The sequence below is a fragment of the Argentina silus genome, assembly GCF_951799395.1.
Source record: "Argentina silus genome assembly, chromosome: 1".
Taxonomy (NCBI): domain Eukaryota; kingdom Metazoa; phylum Chordata; class Actinopteri; order Argentiniformes; family Argentinidae; genus Argentina; species Argentina silus.
In genome coordinates, this window is record NC_139655.1 from 32,735,275 (window position 1) to 32,757,297 (window position 22,023).

A 22,023-nucleotide genomic window follows, 5' to 3' on the forward strand; every position below is an offset into this window, starting at 1 on the left:
ACACACACACACACACACACACACACACACACACACACACACACACACACAGTGTCCGTGAGACATAGATTTTGTAGTATAAGGGAATCTCATTGAAAAGCCAACGTGAGAGCAGGTGAGGCTCCTCAATAGAAATGCTGAGTTTGTTCACTGTCGTTTTTACCTCCCCGCCTCCTCACGTTCACCATTCATATACAGCAACTTAACTGTCGCTTCCCCTAAACACTCAGAGGAGAGGTTATGAAGCTCTCCACAGGGATTAATCATTGTAAAATTGTGGGTCTTTTTGTGTGGATCCCAAAATACATATGTGCTTTTCAGGACTCCACCAGACATAAACTGTGCCCAGTGAATCCATATGATTGGTAGCTTGTGGCAAATGTGCTAGGGCCCTCCAACTGTGCTGTGCTGTGCTGTGCTGTGTGTGTGTGTGTGTGTGTGTGTGTGTGTGTGTGTGTGTGTGTGTGTGTGTGTGTGTGTGTGTGTGTGTGTGTGTGTGTGTGAGTGTGTGTGAGTGTGTGTGCGTGAGTGTGCGTGAGCGTGCGTGAGTGTGCGCGTGCGCGTGTGATGGCACACTGTGTTTGGGAGCAGTTGGGGGTCAGAGTCTGTTTGGCAGCTCAGTGGAATTACGCCTCTGTCTCCAATGATTGTAATGTTTAGCTGAGGCAATGTGGTCATAACGTGTTGGCGATTTGAGGAACTCCAGGAGACTTTGTAATTGCAGTAGAGTATTGCATATGAATGATGTTACGAGGAGAGGTAGAACAGAGTCGGGAGAGAGGGAAGGGGAGAGGAGAGGGGGAGAAGAAGTAGAAGAGGAGAGGGGGAGAGGTAGTAGAGGGGGAGAGGGGGGAGAGGAGAAGAGAACAAGAGAGAGGTTACACAGTAAAGCATAGCGAGGGCAAAATGGAAGTCTTGTCATGGCTGTGTAGTTTGTCTCTGAGGCAGGAATCCCATCAACTCTCCCAACAACCTGGAATAGTAAACAACCTCTGGCGCTCGGGTGTACACACACACACACACACACACACACACACACACACACACACACACAGAAATATATACACACACACACACAGAAATACGCACGCACACACACACACACACACACACAGAAATACACACACACCCACAGAAATACACACACACATACAGAAATATATACACACACACACACACACACACACAGAAATATACACACACACACACACACACACACACACACACAGAAATATATACACACACACACACAGAAATACGCACGCACACACACACACACACACACACAGAAATACACACACACCCACAGAAATACACACACACATACAGAAATACACACACAGAAATACACACGGTATTTTTAGCTGATCGCTAAATTGGCAGTTCAGTTCAGCAAAGTTTCAGTTAGCGTACAGGTGGTGGGAAGGTCAACGTGTGGGTGCTGATCACTGACTATGATATGAAGATGTCCATGGTCCTTGCGAATCAGGATTTCACTGTGAATGTTGGAATGGATCATCATTTTTGACAAATAAAATGCAGTTGTGACAATGAATGTAACCACGAGCTGAAGTGTCAGTATGATATCATAATCTAAGCACTCAACAAGCCTACAGTCCCAAATTCAACCCCGTCCGCGTCTCTGTAACGGTCTCATGACCCGGTCCTGACTTGTCTCATGTGTTTCATCAGTCAAATAAATATGCAATTCTCCTTTATCTCTCGTATCTCCCAGTCATAACCATAACTATAACCATAACTACCTGCCACCGTAGTGTACAGTTGTCTTACAGACATTTCATTATATTATTCCATTTACCTTTTTGTTTCCTCTCTGTAAACGCCATCAGGGCTGTATGGTTATTATTACAGTATTATTATTATTATTATTATTATTATTATTATTAGAGCATTGTTTGAACCTGTTAAGACAGTGATGCTCACCCTTCCAATGATCAGTGGGGGCGATTATGCAGTGTGTGGGGGTGGTCTTACATAGGCCTATTGTATGCTAGTTTCTATTATTCTCCCCTCCCAATATTACCATGGATTGAAGAAGTGGAATTTGACAGCTTTCAGGATCATTCTAACAACCGTTTTTTTTTTTGCTTTGTGCATAAAGGCTCTCCAAACGTATGTTCTGCAAAGTAGGTCTGCATATTTTCCTATAATCTACAGTATAAAATGTTCAAGATATTCTCCCATTTGATTTTAAACCTTATCCTTTATACCTTATCCTTTATACCTTATCCTTTATACCTTATCCTTATCATAGATGTGCACGGTTCCATGATTTAATTAGTCATTGGAACAGCAGAGGTGATCGATCCAACATTGGTCATTCCATGTGTTAGGCTCACAGAATTGAGTGATATAGTGAATAAACACTACTACCACATATTTATAAAGGATGTACTACCGAACACACAACGCACACACATACACAAACACATCTCATTCATCACCCCTCTCTAAATAAAGCGACCGCATGGTTGAATGGACTGTGATGTCTCCGTAAGTGAGGTTTAGGACATGGGGATTCTGTGGAAATGGCTGACGCAGCACAAACATTTACCCTTTAGGCCATATATTTTATCTTTTAAGTACTTCAAAGTGTTTTGCTTTTTCAATTGGTTTAGGAGTGTGGGTTTTCAATAGGGCTTCCTCCATTGCCTTGCATTGAATTTATGTGTTGTTTTTTGAGGAGTTGCAGGTTTGCTCAATAGAGCCATTGAAGTTAATAGGTGTCAAAGGCCACTGCTATAGGGGGAGATTGTGCATGACGGCTGTTTTGGGGACCTGGCCACATTTGTGCAGCCCATAGCTTTATTTAAATGTGCACAATGCAGAGCCATTAAAGTCAATGGGGTTCGGAGGACAATGTTACAGAAAGCTTCTGCCTGGTGGTTATTTGTATACCCCATAACTTAATTAGTACACCGACAGATAGAGTTTAGAGAAAGAGAAGTGTGTGTGTGTGTGTGTGTGTGTGTGTGTGTGTGTGTGTGTGTGTGTGTGTGTGTGTGTGTGTGTGTGTGTGCGTGTGTGCACGTCTTTGTGTGTGTTACAACCCTACGGTTATCTCATGGAAAAGGACTCTCGACTGTGAACAATACATGTCAGAATGTGTGTGTGTGTGTGTGTGTGTGTGTGTGTGTGTGTGTGTGTGTGTGTGGCACTTGGAAGCATGCATACAAGGGAAACCTGTCTCAACTATGAACATTACCTGTCAGTTCATGTCAGAGACTCTCTGAAGCTTAAACTAAGCTTGAAATGCAAATAATTATTGCTCTGAAAGGACTGCTTGTTCCACACTGTACTTCTACTAACCCAACCTGGTGAGAGAGATAGAGCTGGGGGGGATTCACACACACACACACACACACACACACACACACACACACACACACACACACCCGCACACACACGCACACACACACACACACACACACACACACTCACAGGCCTGGAGCCTGGTTGAGAAAAAGTTAAAGATAGAACAAGAAATCCAACACCCTCTGAAATTAAATCCAACCGACAAAGGACCTTCAAATAACCCCCCAGATGGGACGCACACATGGCAGGTATAACACCTGACACACACACACACACACACACAAACACACACACACACATACTTTCTCACACAGCTGGGGGACTCTGGAGGGGATCTCAGAGGCGGAAGTAACTCAGAAGTCTTAATTAAAAGTCAACTTTGAGCGAGGCAGAGATTAGAAACCAGCCCCCTTAGTTAATGGGAGTCTTCTATTATGAAATCAATACCTTAGAGAAATACTGTCAAAGCTGTTGACCCAGTGTGTCTCTGTGTGTGTGTGTGTGTGTGTGTGTGTGTGTGTGTGTGTGTGTGTGTGTGTGTGTGTGTGTGTGTGTGTGTGTGTGTGTGTGTGTCGACCCAATGTTCTACCCACTGATAGAGTACCACCAGACTTTGGCCAGTATTACCTGAAGGAACTTTTAATGGACAAACTGACTTCTGAGAACTATCGTTAGTTATAGTCTCTAAACTAAAGTTTACGCCAGTGTCTCTGGGGAGATGAAGGATGTGACCTCCTTCTATTTAATCTCTCTCTCGTGTGTTTGACTGCGTGAGCTTGCTTTTATTCCTATGATTGGCATGCTATGTATTAAATATCTTCTAATCTAATTTTTTTTTCGCATCATGCTTTGTTTTCGGTTGACATTTCCATTTAATCCAGTCATTATGCAGACGGTGTCACGCAGAGCAATTTGCAAGAAGGGTTTTAAAGGTTTTAGCAGCACACAACAGCAACCCCACCAGAGCACGCAGAGTCGAGCAGTCGGGGAAAACGTTACTAGATCACAAGGATTTGTTTACACTCCGCCCTATCCCGCTCTGCGTCCAGTTCCCCGATCCTCTCCCGTGCGCTCATCGCTCACAGGCAAAATAGCGCCGCTCAAGACTCTCCCATCCATTTCATGTTTCACGACATCATCACGTCTCTCGTGACTCTCTATTGTGAACATGGAACGATGTAGTGAAGGACAAAAAATGGAGCATTTACATTTTTGGATATTTTGGACATTTAGCAGACGCTTTCATCCAAAGCGATTTACAAGACAACATTTGTCTAAAGTAAGCGAATTTGAATGTACGTGAAACTATACATCAGTCATCATAAGAAAAAAAATTGATGCTAGGGACCAGGTGCTCTTGGCAGTCACAATTCTAGAAGAAGCATTGTTTTTACATTATTAACAGTAGAGGAACTGTACAGAGGGGTGGTTGGGGGTGAAGAGGTCTTTTGGAGGGAGAAGAGCGCGAGACTTTCCGACGTTTTCCAAATGCGCTCCTCCACGTTTGAGGACAAAATGCCCCCCTACTCCACTCGCGTTTTGCTCCGCTCACATGCTCTGAACCCTGAACATGCCCTGAAATGGAGGTTTTCGGCAGTCCACGATCTTTGGTCTACTGTATTGTTGTAGAACCGTTGTAGAACAACAAGAGATTGGTGGTGTTCATCACACCGTCTAGACACACCGTCTAGTGTCGTGTCGACTTGTTCAGGCAGCTTTTTCTAACTGACAAACTGCTGCGGGGATGACAGTGTGACCTTGTCGTGTTATTTTTCTGTCTCAGTCTCTCTCTGTTTTTTTAAGAGTAGTCTTGAGAAATGGATCTGTTTGTGTGTGTGTGTGTGCGTGTGTGTGTGTGTGTGTGTGTGTGTGTGTGTGTGTGTGTGTGTGTGTCTGTCTATCACTCTGGACCTCCCTCCTCTTTCTTTCTCTCTCACACTCACACTCACACACACACACGCGTGAATGTGTCTTTTTGTCTTATCAGAGTCAGAGTATTTATTTGACACCTCTGGTACTAAAGGATTGGCCTGCTTGTGTTTGTTTATTGTATACAGTACATTCCTGAGAGATCAGAGAGTGTGTGTCTGATTCAGATGTTGCTGAACGCTCGCGGTGTCTGACCTCGGAGGGGGAGTGAGAGGTTCTTCAATCTCTCTATCTGTGTCTCTCTCTATCTATCTGTGTCTCTCTCTATCTCTCTGTGTGTGTGTGTGTGTGTGTGTGTGTGTGTGTGTGTGTGTGTCTCTCTCTCTCTCTCTCTCTCTCTCTCTCTCCCCTCTCTCCCTCCCACACACTTATTCCCTGTCTCAAGGTCTACAGAAAGCCAGAGAGAGGGGAAATGAATACTCAATGTATTCTACAGCCATGCTGGGTTTGAGGCGAGAGGGAAACTGCTGTTTTATAGTTTTATTTATTGCTTTTTAGATCTGAGACTCCACAGCTATCACACTGGGAGATTGAGTGAACCTATTGTACCTGATGTAAACTGGTAATACTCCTATGACACAGCATCTCACACACACACACACACACACACACACACACTGAATGACCACACACTTTATGACTACATTAACACACACACACACACACACAAACACACACACACACACATACACGTTGACTGCGCTCACACATCTGTGTCTCTGCTCGTGATACTCATAGACAACAGAAACACATCATAGGTGTTCTTATCTGAAGGTCAAAAACAAGTGTGGTGTTTGTCTCGTAGCCTAGCCTAGCCTAGCCTCCATAAACATTTAATGGGAGCCACTATCGATGCACAGCAGATGGGGTAATGCTACCGTAGCTTGCTGGCCGTGGCTCTGGGTCCAATAAAAGAGGTTAAACAGAGGGGGAGTGACGGGTAGGGTAAGGGCACCTCTGCATCAAAATCAGGGGGGCCCAGTTCCATTTCAACACATATCCCCCTTGCCCGTCCTCCCAACACATACCCCCCCCCCCCCCCCAGTTTTGATTATTTTCATAGGACAATATGAAGGACACAACACTTAGTCGATTTGATTTGAGGGCGGACTCATCATCACTGATTAGTCCTATTAGATCTTTGACCACTAATGTGTAGAGGCTTAGGCAAGGCACTGAGAATTGAAATGGAACTGGTCAGCTGTCCGAAGGTACACAGGACCACGTCTGTGAGTCCCAACCCCCTCCCCCTCTCCCCCTCTCTCTCTCTCTCTCCCTGGGATAATTTGTTGTGTAAATACAGGGTACTTACAGCAGGTAGCATCTTTGGCTGCAGTGCTGGAAATGCAATTACAGGCAGCAAACATCTTCATTGTTATCACTGGAGGTGCAACGCTCATTTCGGTGTCCCCACCGGAACACCGGCCACCATCGATCGCTATCAGGACTGAGGAGAGGATTACTAATGAAGCTATCCTCAGGCCCTGTCGTAGGCATACCGTGTGTGTGTGTGGGGTGTGTGTGTGTGTGGGGGGGGGGGGGGGGGGGGGTACTCTGCATGTGTGAGTGTACAAGTTACTAAGTCAGGGGAAACCACACTGCATCAACAACAACACAACAAGACTCTTCTATTATTCACAGTGTTCTGCTGCCCCCAGTGGCGCCTCAGAGAACTACAGTCTTTCTCCCTGATCAACCTCATTCACCTGCTCCATTGGGGCATATTAGAATGGCCTTTACAGTCTATATGCTGAACTTTAACCTTAGTACTTGGTTGGATATGGCACACTTTGTTTTTGGGTTAATGGTTAGAGAGTAGATTTGTGCAGTATTACAGTTGACATTTTCACTCTGCCTTTGTTATATAATAATAATAATAATCTAATGTACTATGAATGACCATAGATACTTCCATTATTATTAATAAACTTAAACATTTGGGGTGTATAATAAGTATAATATAGTGAAGGTCTAATGTCCAAATCACATTGAAATGCATAAATGCATAATAAGAGGCAGACACTCACAACTTCAAATAAAAATACCACATTTATTTATTTAGTGTGGAGGTGTGTGAGTGAGTGAGTGAGTGTGTGAGTGAGTGAGTGAGAGAGAGTGTCACTTAAGCTCCATTTTCGTGCACAGGCTTGCGTGCGTATGTGTGCATGAATATGTGTGTGGGAGCAAACAAGTGTGAGTAAATATCAGTGACTGGATCAGATCTCTTCTCTTTCTTGCTGGGCTTGCTGCTGCGGGAGCGTTTGGCTGAGCTGCTGACGTCTCCTGCTTCACTCTGGCTGGCTGCTTTCTTGCGCTTCCTGCTGCCAGTCCCCTTGGGGGGGGTACCATTGGATATCATTGTCTGTTGCATCTTCTCTGGGTTGCAGGGAAGACTGCCTGGCACCTGACTGGCACTGCCCTCCACATGCTTCTGCTGCAGAGCATTCTGGGACAGGTCTGGGCACTGTGTGGCCTGCTGGGATAGCTGGGGACCTCGAACCCTCTTCAGGATTAGCCTGATGGCAGTGGGGTTGTTGGGGTCCACAACCGGAGTGGACTCCCACCAGTCTCTGGGCTTTTTGGCCTTTTTGGCCTTTTTGGAGCGGTGCACGTCAGGGTTTTTCACCTGGTCAGGAGTGAAAAGGGGCAGAGCCGTGTCTGGGCTGTTCCCTTTGGAGACCAGGGACTCTGGGTCACTGCTGCCCTGATGACAATGTTTCTTCTTTGACTTGCACTTTTTGCATACCTGACAAGTGGGGAAAGATTGTTCTGTAGTAATGTAACTTACATAATTCACCCTTTGTTATACATGTAAATATGACTGTTCCGGGATCGTGGTCTCTTTAAATAATCTGTGTGTGATGACGTGGTGCCCCGATGCTTGTTTGTTAAAAGGGCAGCGCCATCTTATGTTTCAGTGGTTTTTTGCTAGTCAAATAAACGAGACACGCATTCGTGTGCTCAATTGAGAAATTGTTTCTTGCGATTCCGTGCAATTTCCACACTGGTGACCCCGACGTTTGTTTGCTGGACGTATCCAGAGACACGACACGACCATGACCGCTAACGCTGTTTCCCTCAAACTCCCCGAATTCTGGGAATCGGCAGCGTCGGCGTGGTTTGCCCAGACCGAAGCGCAGTTCGCGTTGCGGGAGATTACCGCGGATACAACACGGTACTACTACGTTGTGTCGGCTCTCGGAAGTTCGACAGCATCCAGAGTGGTGAGCCTCCTTACCAATCCTCCGGCAACTGAGAAGTATGCAACGCTCAAAGAACACCTGTTGAAAACTTTTGTACTGTCGGACATTGAGAGGGCCAGCAGGCTTTTCTCCCTTCAAGGGCTAGGCGACAGCAAACCGTCTGAGCTCATGGACCGTATGCTGGATCTCCTGGGCGAGCACAAACCCGATTTCCTTTTCGTTCAGCTTTTTCTGCGTCAGCTGCCTTCCCATGTTAGAGCTGCATTGGCCAACACCACAATCACGGACTGTCGGAGACTGGCTGAAGAGGCTGATAACGTTTTCCTGGCGAGTCAAGGGCACTGTGTCATGGCCGCGCTTTTTCCCGCGCACGTCGCTCCTGCGACACTGGACGACTCCACGCTCATCGCTGCAACCTCTTCTCGTCGGCAGCAGTCTTCAGGCCCCCAGCAATCTTCAGGCTTGTGTTTTTATCATGCCAAGTTTGGACCGAAGGCTCTTAAATGCCGTTCGCCATGCAGTTTCAGCGGGTTGGGAAACGCCAGGGCCGGCGCTCAGTAGTTGCCATGAGCGTCGGCCGTGTAGGCAGGCTACTTTTCATCCGGGACAGCATCTCCGGACGACGTTTCCTGTGTGACACGGGAGCACAGAGGAGCGTCCTGCCTGCATCCCGTTTGGACATGGTGACCGACAGCCACGGCCCCTCTATGGAAGCGGCTAATGGGAGCTCCATCCGCACATATGGAACGAGGTACATCGAGTTGTGTTTCGGAGGGCATCGGTTTGGCTGGGATTTTGTTACAGCTAAAGTTGACGTTCCCCTCCTCGGCGCCGATTTTTTGTGTGCACATGGACTGTTGGTGGATGTTAAGAACCGCCGTTTGATTGACGCCGTCACGTTTTGTTCTTATACGTGCACACTTAGCGGGGCTGACTCCATACGACTGTCGAGCATGCTCTCTGCCTCAGATGACTTCCACCGTCTACTTGCTGGTTTCCCAGCCCTCACTCAGCCCACTTTCTCTGCGTCTGCCGTGAAGCATGGTGTGGAGCACCATCTCGCCACTACTGGTCCACCCGTCTACGCCCGTGCTCGGCGCCTCGACCCGACCAAGCTTGCCGTGGCTAAGGCTGAGTTTGCTAACATGGAACGCCTGGGTATAGTCCGCCGATCCGACAGCCCGTGGGCATCACCCCTCCACATCGTCCCCAAACCTGGCGGCGGCTGGCGCCCGTGTGGCGACTACCGGCGGCTTAATGAGGCAACGACACCTGACCGATACCCAGTCCCGAACATACAGGACTTTTCAGCACACCTGGCTGGTATGGTGATTTTTTCTAAGGTAGACCTCGTCCGGGGATATCATCAGGTGCCTGTACGCTCACTGGACATTCCCAAAACAGCAGTGATCACGCCGTTTGGTCTTTTCGAGTTCTTGAGGATGCCTTTCGGCCTTAAAAATGCTGCCCAATCTTTTCAACGCCTCATGGACTCTGTTTTACGGGACCTGCCTTTTCTTTTTGTGTATTTGGACGACATCCTGATAGCGAGCACGTCCAAATCTCAGCACCTGGCGCACCTCCGAACACTTTTTGAGCGGCTCAGCCAACACGGGCTAATTGTCAACCCCTCCAAGTGCCAGTTTGGTCTCTCCACCATCGATTTCCTGGGACACAGAGTCACTAGGGACGGTGCAGTCCCTCTCCCATCAAAGGTGGAGGCGGTCGCACAGTTTCCACGCCCGCTCACTGTCAAAGCCCTGCAGGAGTTCCTCGGCATGGTGAATTTTTACCACCGTTTCATCCCTCGAGCCGCCCAGCTCATGCAGCCCTTGCACGAGGCCTTGAAAGGTAAGCCCAAGCACGCTGTGGACTGGACTGAGAGCAGGGACAAGGCCTTTGCTGACACTAAGGCAGCCCTGGCGAACGCCACTATGCTGGCACATCCTTCTGCCACAGCCTCCATCGCCATCACCTCAGACGCCTCGGACTACGCTGTCGGTGCCGTCTACGAGCAGTGGGTAGGCGGGGCCTGGCAGCCGCTTGCCTTCTTCAGCCGTCAGTTGCGCCCCAGCGAGCGGAAGTACAGCACTTTCGACCGGGAGCTGCTTGGTCTCTACCTCGCCATCAGACACTTTCGTTCCCTGCTGGAAGGTCGACACTTCACTGCTTTTGTCGACCACAAGCCGCTGACTTTTGCCATGGCCAAGGTGGCTGAGCCGTGGTCCGCCCGCCAGCAACGTCATCTGTCCTACATTTCCGAGTTCACCACGGATTTACAGCACGTTGCCGGTAAGGACAACCAGGTGGCGGACTGCCTGTCACGGGCCGTGGCAGGAGCAGTCCATCTTGGTTTGGATTATAGCCGCATGGCAGCGGACCAGACCACAGACCCAGACGTGCAGCTCCTTAGGATCTCGACGACTGGGCTGAAAATAGAAGATGTGGTTTTTGGCGATGCCGGCACCACGCTCCTGTGTGACGTCTCCACAGGCAGTCCTCGGCCAATCATTCCTACGGGATGGAGACGACAAGTTTTTGATGCCGTCCATGGTCTCTCCCACCCAGGTTCAAAAGCGTCACAGAGACTGGTTGCAGCTAAATTTGTTTGGCACGGCCTCAAGAAGGACGTTCGGGACTGGGCTAACACCTGTCTTGAGTGCCAACGGGCCAAAGTACACCGCCACACTAAAGCCCCGTTAGAGTTGTTCCCGGTGCCAGAGAGACGGTTTGACCATGTTAACGTGGATCTGGTCGGCCCTCTGCCCTCCTCTCAGGGTTTCACCTACCTGTTGACCATGGTTGACAGGACCACCCGTTGGCCTGAGGCTGTGCCACTGACTACGCTGGCATCTGTCGAGGTGACACGGGCATTTATCGGCACCTGGGTTGCCCGTTTCGGCACTCCTTCGGACATATCCTCTGACCGGGGTGCGCAGTTTACGTCTGAGCTGTGGAACGCTGTCGCCCAGAGCCTCGGAGTGAAACTCCACCGCACGACCGCATATCACCCGCAGGCTAACGGACTCTGTGAGCGATTTCATAGGTCGATGAAGGTTGCTCTTCGTGCCAGCCTCAAAGACAGCAACTGGGTCGACAAGCTCCCGTGGGTAATGCTGGGCATCAGGACTGCACCTAAGGAAGACCTACTGTCCTCATCCGCAGAACTTGTCTACGGCCAGCCGCTGCGGGTTCCAGGGGATTTTGTCCCTAACACCACCGGTCCTTGGTCTGCGACACTCCAGCGGGCCACGCTACTGGACAATGCGAGGCTTTTCGCACCTGTCCCTACTTCCCATCACGGCCTCCCTCAGTCGCACATCCCCGCTGGGCTTCAGACGGCTGACTACGTTTTCATTCGCCACGACGCCCACAAGGGACCGCTACGCCCACCCTACGAGGGCCCATTCCGCGTGTTGGAAACAGGGGACAAACACTTTGTGGTGGACATGGGCGGCAAACCGGAGCGACTCTCCATTGACCGCCTTAAACCAGCTCATTTGGACGTGGCTAGACCTATTGAATTGGCCCAGCCCCCACGACGCGGGCGACCTCCAGCTCTGCCCCCGCCCCCTGCTCCCCTCACTCCCAAAACCCCCACACTCCATGCCCCACACCCGTGTCATGGTGGGACACCTGCCGCAGTGGTGTCTCCTCCACCTCCTGTACGATACAGCCGTTATGGCCGGTTAATACGACCACCTCTCCGATGACTGTTTTCTTCTTCTTCTTCTTCTGATGGTGAATTCTGGGGGGACGTGTGTAGTAATGTAACTTACATAATTCACCCTTTGTTATACATGTAAATATGACTGTTCCGGGATCGTGGTCTCTTTAAATAATCTGTGTGTGATGACGTGGTGCCCCGATGCTTGTTTGTTAAAAGGGCAGCGCCATCTTATGTTTCAGTGGTTTTTTGCTAGTCAAATAAACGAGACACGCATTCGTGTGCTCAATTGAGAAATTGTTTCTTGCGATTCCGTGCAATTTCCACAGTTCTAAGTTTACAAGAAAATATAATTTTGAATGGCATACAGTCTAGGCCAATTATCCCAGAATTTCGAAATTCAAATTTTTAGAGGTTATTTTTCCAACAATAACTGTAGTCTACTTGTCAATATTCAAATATATTACTCACCTTTTCCATTGTAGATATTCCTTTGTGTGTGCTAGAAGTTAATAGAGCTTGAAGTTTGTCGATAAAAGTTGCAATTGAAGATTGAATCCGTAGCAAACAACAAAGTAATAGTTCTGATTCTGATATTTGTTGGCGCGTATCCAAAGATCACCGTCATAATAACCGTCATAATAAATGACATGTGAAGATGTATCCATGGTAGCGCGCACCTTATTTTAATGTCCTAAATTCACAAATAAACATTGTTCAAATTCAAGTTTTTTTTAATGAATCATAGACATAGCACATAGTAATCTTGTTGTGCACTTAGTGGTGGCGCTCAATTCCCACTAGCGCAAAGTCACGATCTTATTTTACACGCTATTTTTTTTTTTCATGAACTGCTTATCATTTAGACTACTATTTATATTTCGTGAAAATAAGGTGATATTTTTCTTACATGAGTTATGACATTATCCAAACGACTCTCCTCCCATGAACAATATTAGTTTAGCATACAGGGGGGAATGATTATACGCACGATGTGTGTTATTTTCCAAGTTTGCCACATACGTTTATTTTGTTGCCTTTTTAATTGTTTCTTTTACGCAACACTTCCAATACTTGTTGACTGCTTGTCATTCTGCTCAATAAGCTTTCTCTCTGTCGATCAGATCTTCTAGGACTATTTGCACATCGAACATTTCAAACAAATGTATGCGGTCATGCGTAAAATCATTCAGTATTCATTAATTTCTAAATTAATGTCTTACATAAACAGTTTCAAGTTGATAGGCCTACCACACAGCAGTCAATACTGTATGAAACCAATGGGTATAATAAGCTCAATATTTGATTGGTTTAAGAATAAGAATATGTTATGCAACAAGAGTCGTGATAAATAGACTATACATTCATCATGTCATGAATTATGTTAAAATCTATCATAAATCAGACAGGGGGCAGAAGAAAGAATTGGTGACTTTGTAGCAAAGATGATTTGCAACCGCGCTGTGATCTCCTCCCGCTACAACTTTCAACGTTCCGTCCTTGTGCGTCGTATAGTATCGATAACTGTAATTTTCGTGCCCACACCTTGGTTTCGTGAGGGCAAGGCCAGTCTCTAAAAGGTGAATTCAGGAGGGTGGAAGCAAAGTCATAGCATAGCAGTTTTACTGTCACAAACTAGGACAGAACCAGAAATGCCTAGCTGTAATCTGCGGCAAGAATGGTGCAGCATGCGCGTATCTGGATGCGCTCCAGTGGATTTTTGGGCCAGGATATACATTTCTAAGATAAATAAACATTTTAAACGTGATAAGCGTACTGTTTCAATTTTGAAGGTGCATGTGATCCTTTGTTCCTTTGTACCAAATCATTACAACTGCAATACATTTGTTTTGATTTTCGGTGCGTGCAGACAGTCCAAGAAGAACTGACAGACAGAGAGAGAAAGCTTATTGCGCAGAACAAGAAGCTTGGCCTACAGTATATGGTGCTGAATCCGACTATTCTGTGTCTGACAAGCAATCAACAAGTCTTGACAGTGTTGCGTAAAAGAAACAATTAACAAGGCAACAAAATAAGCGTGTGACAAACACGTCGTGCGTATAACCATCCCCACATGTAGCCTATATTCTTCATGGAAGGAGAGTCGTGAAGATAATGTCATAACAAGGCTGCTATGTGGTTATGGCTATTAATCATTAAAAAAAAACATTGAATGTGAACTATTTAGGACATTAAAATAAGGTGCGCGCTACCATGGATACATCTTCACAAGTCATCTATTATGACGGTGCGTTTCAGTATCTTTGGATACGCGCCAACAAACATCAGAATCAGAACTATTACTTTGTTGTTTGCTTCGGATTCAATCTTCAATTGCAACTTTAATCGACAAACTTCAAGCTCTATTGACTTCTAGCACACTAAGGAATATCTACAATGGAAAACGTGAGTAATATATTTGAATATTGACAAGCAGACTATAGTTATTGGTGGAAAAATAGCCTAGAAAAATGTGAATGTCAAAATCCAGGGATAATTGGCCTAGACTGTATGCCATTCAAAATTATATTTTCTTGTAAACTTAGAACAATCTTTCCCCAATTGTCAGGTATACAAAAAGTGCAAGTCAAAGAAGAAACATTGTCATCAGGGTAGCAGTGACCCAGAGTCCCTGGTCTCCAAAGGGAACAGCCCAGACACGGCTCTGCCTCTTTTCACTCCTGACCAGGTGAAAAACCCTGACGTGCACCGCTCCAAAAAGGCCAAAAAGGCCAAAAAGCCCAGAGACTGGTGGGAGTCTACCCCGGTTGTGGACCCCAACAACCCCACTGCCATCAGGCTAATCCTGAAGAGGGTTCGAGGTCCCCAGCTATCCCAGCAGGCCACACAGTGCCCAGACCTGTCCCAGAATGCTCTGCAGCAGAAGCACGTGGAGGGCAGTGCCAGTCAGGTGCCAGGCAGTCTTCCCTGCAGCCTGACAGGGCAGGCAATGACATCCAAGGGGACCGGCAGCAGGAAGCGCAAGAGAGCAGCCAGCCAGAGTGAAGGAGGAGACGTCAGCAGCTCAGCCAAACGCTCCCACAGAAGCAAGACCAGCAAGAAAGAGAAGAGATCTGCTGAGGAAGCTTATATTCGCTCACACTTTGTCCCCACATTCCTATTCATGGAGACATACGGACCAGAGAAGGGAGCATATGTGACACTCTATCGCCCTCACTAATTTGCTCACAAACACCCCTCCCACTACTCTCAACAATGCACACAACCCCTTTCCCCCCACACACACATATGCCCCCCCCCCCACACACATACATATGCCCTCCCCCTCCACACACACACACCTCCACCACCTTTTGCACACATCCATCCCCTACTCCACCACCCTTTGCACACGACCCTCCACCCACCTATTCCCCTTTTTTTCCAGCATATTTTAAAAATAAATTGTTTATTTTCAATATAGTTTGTGGTTTTGTACTGTGATTTCTATTTCTATCTCTGTAGAATATCCTCCTGACCCTCTCGGACTCACAGTAACTGCTCTAACCATTGACAGTTCTTACTCAACTCTTAAACCTTGAGTCATACCTGAGGACACACACATACACAAACAGACACACACATCTGTCCTGCAGAGAAAGGACTTCAGGGTCCTTTAACCCACAGGTCACGCATTTACCCAGTTTGACATTATTCTCAGTCCTGTACTGTATGGTCAATTACAACCTACTACTTCTTACCCACTTCTTTTCCCCCCTGGTTGTCTAATATCACGGTTGTTCACTCCACTTTGAAGAGGAATGGAGTTTTGTCCCTCTTTGAAGTGTACTCAGCCGCCTGTGGACAATTGATTTGCTCTGTGTTTCCTGTTTTCTTTGTTCCTCAGCGTTTGTTTTGTTAAGTCCTTGAGAAATCATTTTGCGATGTACTATTTTTATTTCATATTTAAAATGAAAAATAAAAAATAAAACGAAACCATTCATTAGCATACATTGTTTTGTTGTCTGTCCTCAGGGACTCTCAAACAAAGCAATTATCATTTGTTGCTTCTGAGCTGATGTAGCAGAATACAAAGTCTGTTTGATCCTGGCTGTCAGCAAAATTAGGTTATATGATGAAATAATTGTATTTTCTGCAAGGGGACTTCAATTGTGGCATTCAATACAAGTACTGGACATCACAGGACTAGGCTAGAATGAATTCGTAACAGGTCAGTCCACTTCTACAAGACCGACAAACCAGATACACCACAAAACTCAAGTCAATTCATCAACCTCTTAATCACAATATTATACACTGGTTGAATTAAAAGAAAACAGCCCAAACTGTGGCTACCGGTATATCATTGCCAAATATGATGGCTGATGTTGGATCAGAAACCTGACATCATGCAGTACCTTATTTGACCATAGGAGGTCCCTGTTGACCAGGCCCCAAGCCCAATGACACTCAGTGAACCCTGGGACTGGTCTAAGTAACGTCCAGCGCCCCAAGACAAATATTCTGCCCAGAAAAAAGTCTGATTTTGGCGATCTATTCTACTCTTGTAATAAAAAGTCATTGTTTTTGAGGTGAAAGACGTTCATTAATCGTGATGAACGGATTAGCAAAGAGTGGAAAGCTCAAACTTATTACAAGTCAGTAGTGAATGTCTGTCCTGTCGAAGGAGACCCGGGGGTTTCCTTTGAAGGGATTTGTAGGTTCACTAACTCCCCAGTTACCGTTAGCTCAGTGGTCAAGCATAATGCTGGTCTTTGTGTATGTGTGTGAGAATGAGGGAAAGAAAGTGTGTGTGTGTGTGTGTGTGTGTGTGTGTGTGTGTGTGTGTGTGAGAACTCTCTCTGGCCCCCATCTTACTGCCCTTGGTCTCAGCTGGGCGCTCTGACAGAATAGGGTAAAGTAGGAGGCGGGGGGGGGGGGGGGGGTCTCTCTCTTTCATATGGTCTTGAGTGGACCACTCCAGGGTGATACAGGGGCACACCATGGATGAACAGCCCTCTAGTAAAAACTATGCTCCGATATCCACCCCCCCCTAAAGCGACTGTGACTTGATAAATGTGTGGTTCTCAACTGTGGTATGTGTAGCTCTGGGGGTACTTGGCCTCGTTGGGGAGACAAAGGGGCATAGGCCTAATGGTAAAAGTAACATGAGTGGGTACTTCAGACAGAGCAAAATGGGATTTGGGGTACAGCCACCAGGACCAGCGCTTTAGCCAACTATGTTTGGCACTTCAGCGATATTAGGAAATGGCTCATCTCAAAAAAATGAATCAAGCTTTTTAGACGTTTGAGAAGGGAGAAAAAAATATATTCCTGGGAGGAATCAGAGGAGGCTCAGAGGAATGATAGCCAGATTTTCTGCACGTACACGTCCCTCCTGTTCCGTCTATAGGACGCTGAAGCCAATGATTGAGCAGACGGTTAGCCGGGAGCATATGCCAGGCTACGCTGTATCCAAGGCCAAGATCAACCACCGGCCCAGAGAAACATTTCTACATGAGAGGATTGGATGTAACCGGAGTCCCAACATTTATTTTTTATTTTTTATTATTATTATATTGTAGACAAATATAAATAAGATGGCAACAAAGGATTTTCCCCCTGGGGGATGCTCCAAATAGGGTCTCATCAATATTAATATTCTGAAACAATGTAATCAGGTCAAAAATTAACATCTCCCACTGCCCATGAGTATAATCAAACCAAAGTTTGTCAGCCTCAAACTCAGGATTGGGTGGTTTAATGAAGCACGAAATGTATTGATATGATATTCAAGGATTATGATAACCAAAAACCTGTCTCTGTCGCAATAAGCCCTGAAACTGAGCTGCTGACTCCCAGGCCTGTTTAATGAGTCATATTGTTATCGAATAATATTTCTGTGCATCTCTCTCTTCAGATGACCAGGTGCTGCAGTTCGGCAGGCTGGTGAGCACCTCCAACACCTACGAGCCGGTCGCCCCTGGAGACGCCAGGAAGCCTGTCACAGTGAAGACGGATCAGCCCCTGCTCTGGAGCATGGGAATCCGCAGTGACAGGAAATGACATTGGAGTGACTACCCCCCCCCCCTCCCTTCCTGTGACAGGTTGGACCAATCAGGCTCTCTCAATAGTCCCTCAGTGACTTCCTCTCTTTGATTCCTCCCAGAGGGTGGAATATTGAACACTGCCTCTAAACACTGATGGTATATTCCCGGTATTCCTTATTCTCCACTCTTTTCCATTAAGTGTACATGTGTGCTCTACCCCTCATGGATTTAAAAACATAGGATTGGTGTTAACCCCAATCCTAAACTTCTAATTCCACGTAGGGGGGTGCACAAGTGCATTCTTCAGGGAAAAGGGTGGAAAATTGGGACGCCTGCTCCGCTTTCTATAGTCAGTGCAGATTAAAAGGGGACAAGGAGAGGAAGTCACTTCAGACTATTGAGATGTGCCCCGAACTGGACTGAGAAACTTAGGCCTGATTTCAAATTGAAAGACTTGCTCCCTTCCCTGTGTCCTTCATGGATTTGGACTCAAGTCACAGACCAGAAAAAACAAATATGGTAGAAATGACCTAGTCCTCAAGTATAGTGGCTAAGATTCATTACCATCTTTGGCTTACTTTAAATCAAGTCCGTCAAGGGAAGACAGAAAGAGTGCAAGTCTCCGGTTTGGAACCCAGCCCCCCCATGTGCCTTCACCATAGTCTCTTAATTTCCCCTCGGGAAGTACCTCTCTATCTATCTATGACCACACATTTTCTTTCGTGCTCTTTGATTTATTAACACAGCCAAATACAAACATTGTGCACCGAATGTAAAAAATCTAATCCTCCTCCTCCCACCACCACATATCCCACACTGCACCGCTCCCTCGGGTCTCTGGATACTGTAGTTCTTTCACGCCTCAGAAGGTTCAGCCACCCCTGGAGAAGAAAAGAGAGCGAATGTTAGACAGATGGAAACTGGTGGACGGGCTGGCACAGTAATCATGTGACCGTGTAAATGACTGTTATGGGGCTCGAGTCGACCAAAAAAAAAAAAAAAAAAAAACTAGCCTTTTTAATATGTTGACATTTATTTGCATGACAATGAATCATTACCTAATATTTCATGACCGTCATAGCCTTATGTAGAATTGACTTACGACTCCCCACTAATGATTTAAAATTGTGCTAAAAAAAAATGTTGGGGCAAATAATTCATATAAAAATAAATACAGCTGAAAAATATGATTAAATCTAAATTCGTTGACTGAATATGAAGACGATTTCTTACAGTATTAAAAAGAACACTTGGCCCAACTACCTGGTCAGGCCCTGCTCATTAGAGGTCATGTGAGTTAACGATGCCTTATTGTTTTAAACCACTGGTTGTTGGCGATCAGAGTATTGAAAACAAGATCAAGGACCAAGACTCTAAGCTTCGTTTAGGCCCACCTGTGCACATCCTCATCTTCTTGATCACATATTGATTACTTCTAGGGATCATTTAGAACACTAAAGTGAACCACACAATCTCTCTCTTTAACCTACACAGCCAAAATGAAGGATACTTGAATGATGTTTTTAACGATAATGTACATAATAAAATATTCTAACGACATTCAAACCGTCTCCTCTTGTGTGTTTGTCTAACGAATGAGGTGAGGGAGGATTGTGTTTCTTAACCTTTTGTGTTCTAGGGTCTAGGAAGGCCCTATAGACTTACAAGCTGTGTGTGACCTGCCCTTTCTCTAGCACAGCAGCTGCTATGCTGCTTGGCATTGCGCATGGTGATGTTAGACTTGTGTGCGGCTGCTAGGCCATGGAAACCCGTTTCACGAAGCTCCCGACGAACAGTTCTTGTGCTGACGTTGCTTCCAGAGGCAGTTTGGAACTCGGTAGTGAGTGTTGCAACCGAGGACAGATGATTATTACGTGCTACGCACTTCAGCGGTCCCATTCTGTGAGCTTGTTTGGCCTACCGCTGGGCGGCTGAGCTGTTGTTGCTCCTAACAGTTTCCACTTCACAATAACAACACTTACAGTTGACCGGGGAAGCTCTAGCAGGGCAGAAATCGGACAAACTGACTTGTTGGAAAGGTGGCATCCGATGACAGTGCCACGTTGAAAGTCACTGAGCTTTTCAGTACGACCCATTCTATTGCCAATGTTTGTCTATAAAGACTGCATGGCTGTATGCCTGCTTTTATGCACCTGCTAGCAAAGGGTGTGGCTGAAATAGCTGAACCCACTATTTAGAAGGTGTGTCCACATACTTTTGGCTGTCATGAGTTCAATACTTACACAATTATGTTGTTGATAGGGATGTGGATAAGTTTGACAAAGAAACCGATGAAACCCATGATGGCGAATCCGATCGCTGTCGCCATAGCAATCTTCTGGAATTCTAAAATGAAGATAAGAGATGGAATCATTCTCAGCATAAATCATATGTACTACAATGGACCAGACAGCATATTCGTAACAGTGCGACATGCATTTTTTTCATTATTGTTGTCTAGAGACTTCTAGAGGTAGTGACAAGATCAATCAGCCAGCGATGAATCATCATTGTTGACCCAGAGAGAGAGAGAGACAGACAGACAGAGAGACACAGACAGGGAGAGACAAACAGACAGACAGAGAGTGCTCTGAGTGAATTAAACCATTTATTCTTACCCTTTCTGTCGGGTTTGGTGCATCTTTTGACGAGCCGTATTGAGTCCTTGACGAACTGCCGACTAGGCTCAACGAACTGCATCACCTGATCCATGGTTATTTGACTGCAAAGAACACAGAGTTTAAATTAGCCTTCGTCAGTTTGCTCATGGAGACGTTGGGTTAAGAAGTGAACGGTCAAACTGCCAGTTCAACTCAATCTGCGACCAGAAATGCTAGCTAGCTGGGTACAAGAGTGACTTTATTCCATTCGCTAGATCTCATCCTTGCCAAGAAATGATACTCAACTGCAAAGCTAGACAGCATACCAAGCTACAACTGTGCAGTGATAGTCGTGAGCTAGCTAGCTACGAGGTTCTAGCTGTTTAAAAACAACTCCTCCTTGGGTATTGGGTATATTAGCAACTCCTCCTTGGGTATATTACATTGACAGAGGTTTACATTGAAATACTCCACCAAATATTTTAGAAAGAGGCTTTACTACGACTAGCTACATATGACATGTGTGGAGTGTTGTTGTGGTGGTGGTAGTGGTTCATTAGCCATGATTCAGTCCTTGCTGCTTTATTAGGCAGCTCATGAAAATAACAGAATGTTAAGAGGAGTCCATTAGAAATGCCTTGCGAGAAAGATGTAATATATATGTTCAAGAAAGCCGTTTATTACCTTTGTTAGTCTGAATGTGGTCCTGGTTAGAAAAGCCACGTCGCGTTCAGAGGACCCCCCCCCCCCAGATGGAAAAGGTTGATGTAGATGTAGTTTGCGCATGCGTGGAGATTGTTCTTCTTTGTGTGTGGGAAAATGTCGCTGAATAGTTCGGCAGTATTCCTGCCACCAATAGGTTTGGAGTATAAAAAAGGACCCCCCCCCCCCCACCCCTCTCTCTGTGGTCTTTCCACAATCGCTTACACCTCAGAAACTTGAAGGGCACTGACTCCCTTTTCACCATAACATGTACAGGTCCGTATCTTATTGAGTTTCAGTCACATCAGTGCAAACACAAACATCTAGAGACTTGATGAAGCTCAAGGGAGACCTTCAACCAAAACTTCAACAGTTTTAGATTAGATTAGATTAGATTAGATTCAACTTTATTGTCATTGTGCAGAGTACAAGTACAGAGACAACGAAATGCAGTTAACCAGAAGTGCAAAAAAGCAGAAAAGTGCAGTGTGAACAGTATATACAGGTAGTGCAGTATAGTAGTGCAGTATAGTATAAGTAGTGCAGTGTAAGCAGTATATGAATTAGCAGTAGCATTATAAGCAGAATAAATAGGA

The 22,023-nt window shown here is 46.1% G+C and overlaps 2 protein-coding genes across 3 annotated transcripts in view; one reads left to right on the forward strand and one right to left on the reverse strand.

Moving 5' to 3' along the window:
* tpk1 (thiamin pyrophosphokinase 1) overlaps nt 1-18,242 on the forward strand; it is a 70,803-nt gene extending 52,561 nt beyond the window's left edge. Inside the window, exon 9 of the mRNA XM_083670505.1 lies at nt 17,996-18,242. Within this exon, the coding sequence (XP_083526631.1) occupies nt 17,996-18,141 (146 nt within the window). The 3' untranslated portion in view covers nt 18,142-18,242. The remainder of the gene's footprint in view (nt 1-17,995) is intronic.
* A 605-nt stretch (nt 18,243-18,847) lies between these two features.
* Nucleotides 18,848-21,512, reverse strand: sec61g (SEC61 translocon subunit gamma; the record flags this gene model as incomplete). Of its 2 annotated transcripts, none has more annotated exons than XR_014554228.1 (3): nt 20,744-20,780; nt 20,369-20,471; nt 18,848-19,006 (listed from the first exon to the last, which is right to left on the reverse strand). XR_014554228.1 is itself a non-coding variant. In XM_083670567.1 (3 exons), the coding sequence occupies exons 2-3, from the start codon at nt 20,835-20,837 to the stop codon at nt 20,365-20,367; spliced, it is 201 nt and encodes a 66-aa protein (XP_083526693.1). In that variant the 5' UTR covers nt 20,838-20,847; nt 21,410-21,512. The 2 variants fall into 2 exon arrangements, 1 of the variants encoding a protein (XP_083526693.1); XM_083670567.1 differs by lacking the exon at nt 18,848-19,006 and adding an exon at nt 21,410-21,512 and having other exon boundaries at nt 20,365-20,471; nt 20,744-20,847.
* Nucleotides 21,513-22,023: the final 511 nt, after the last annotated feature.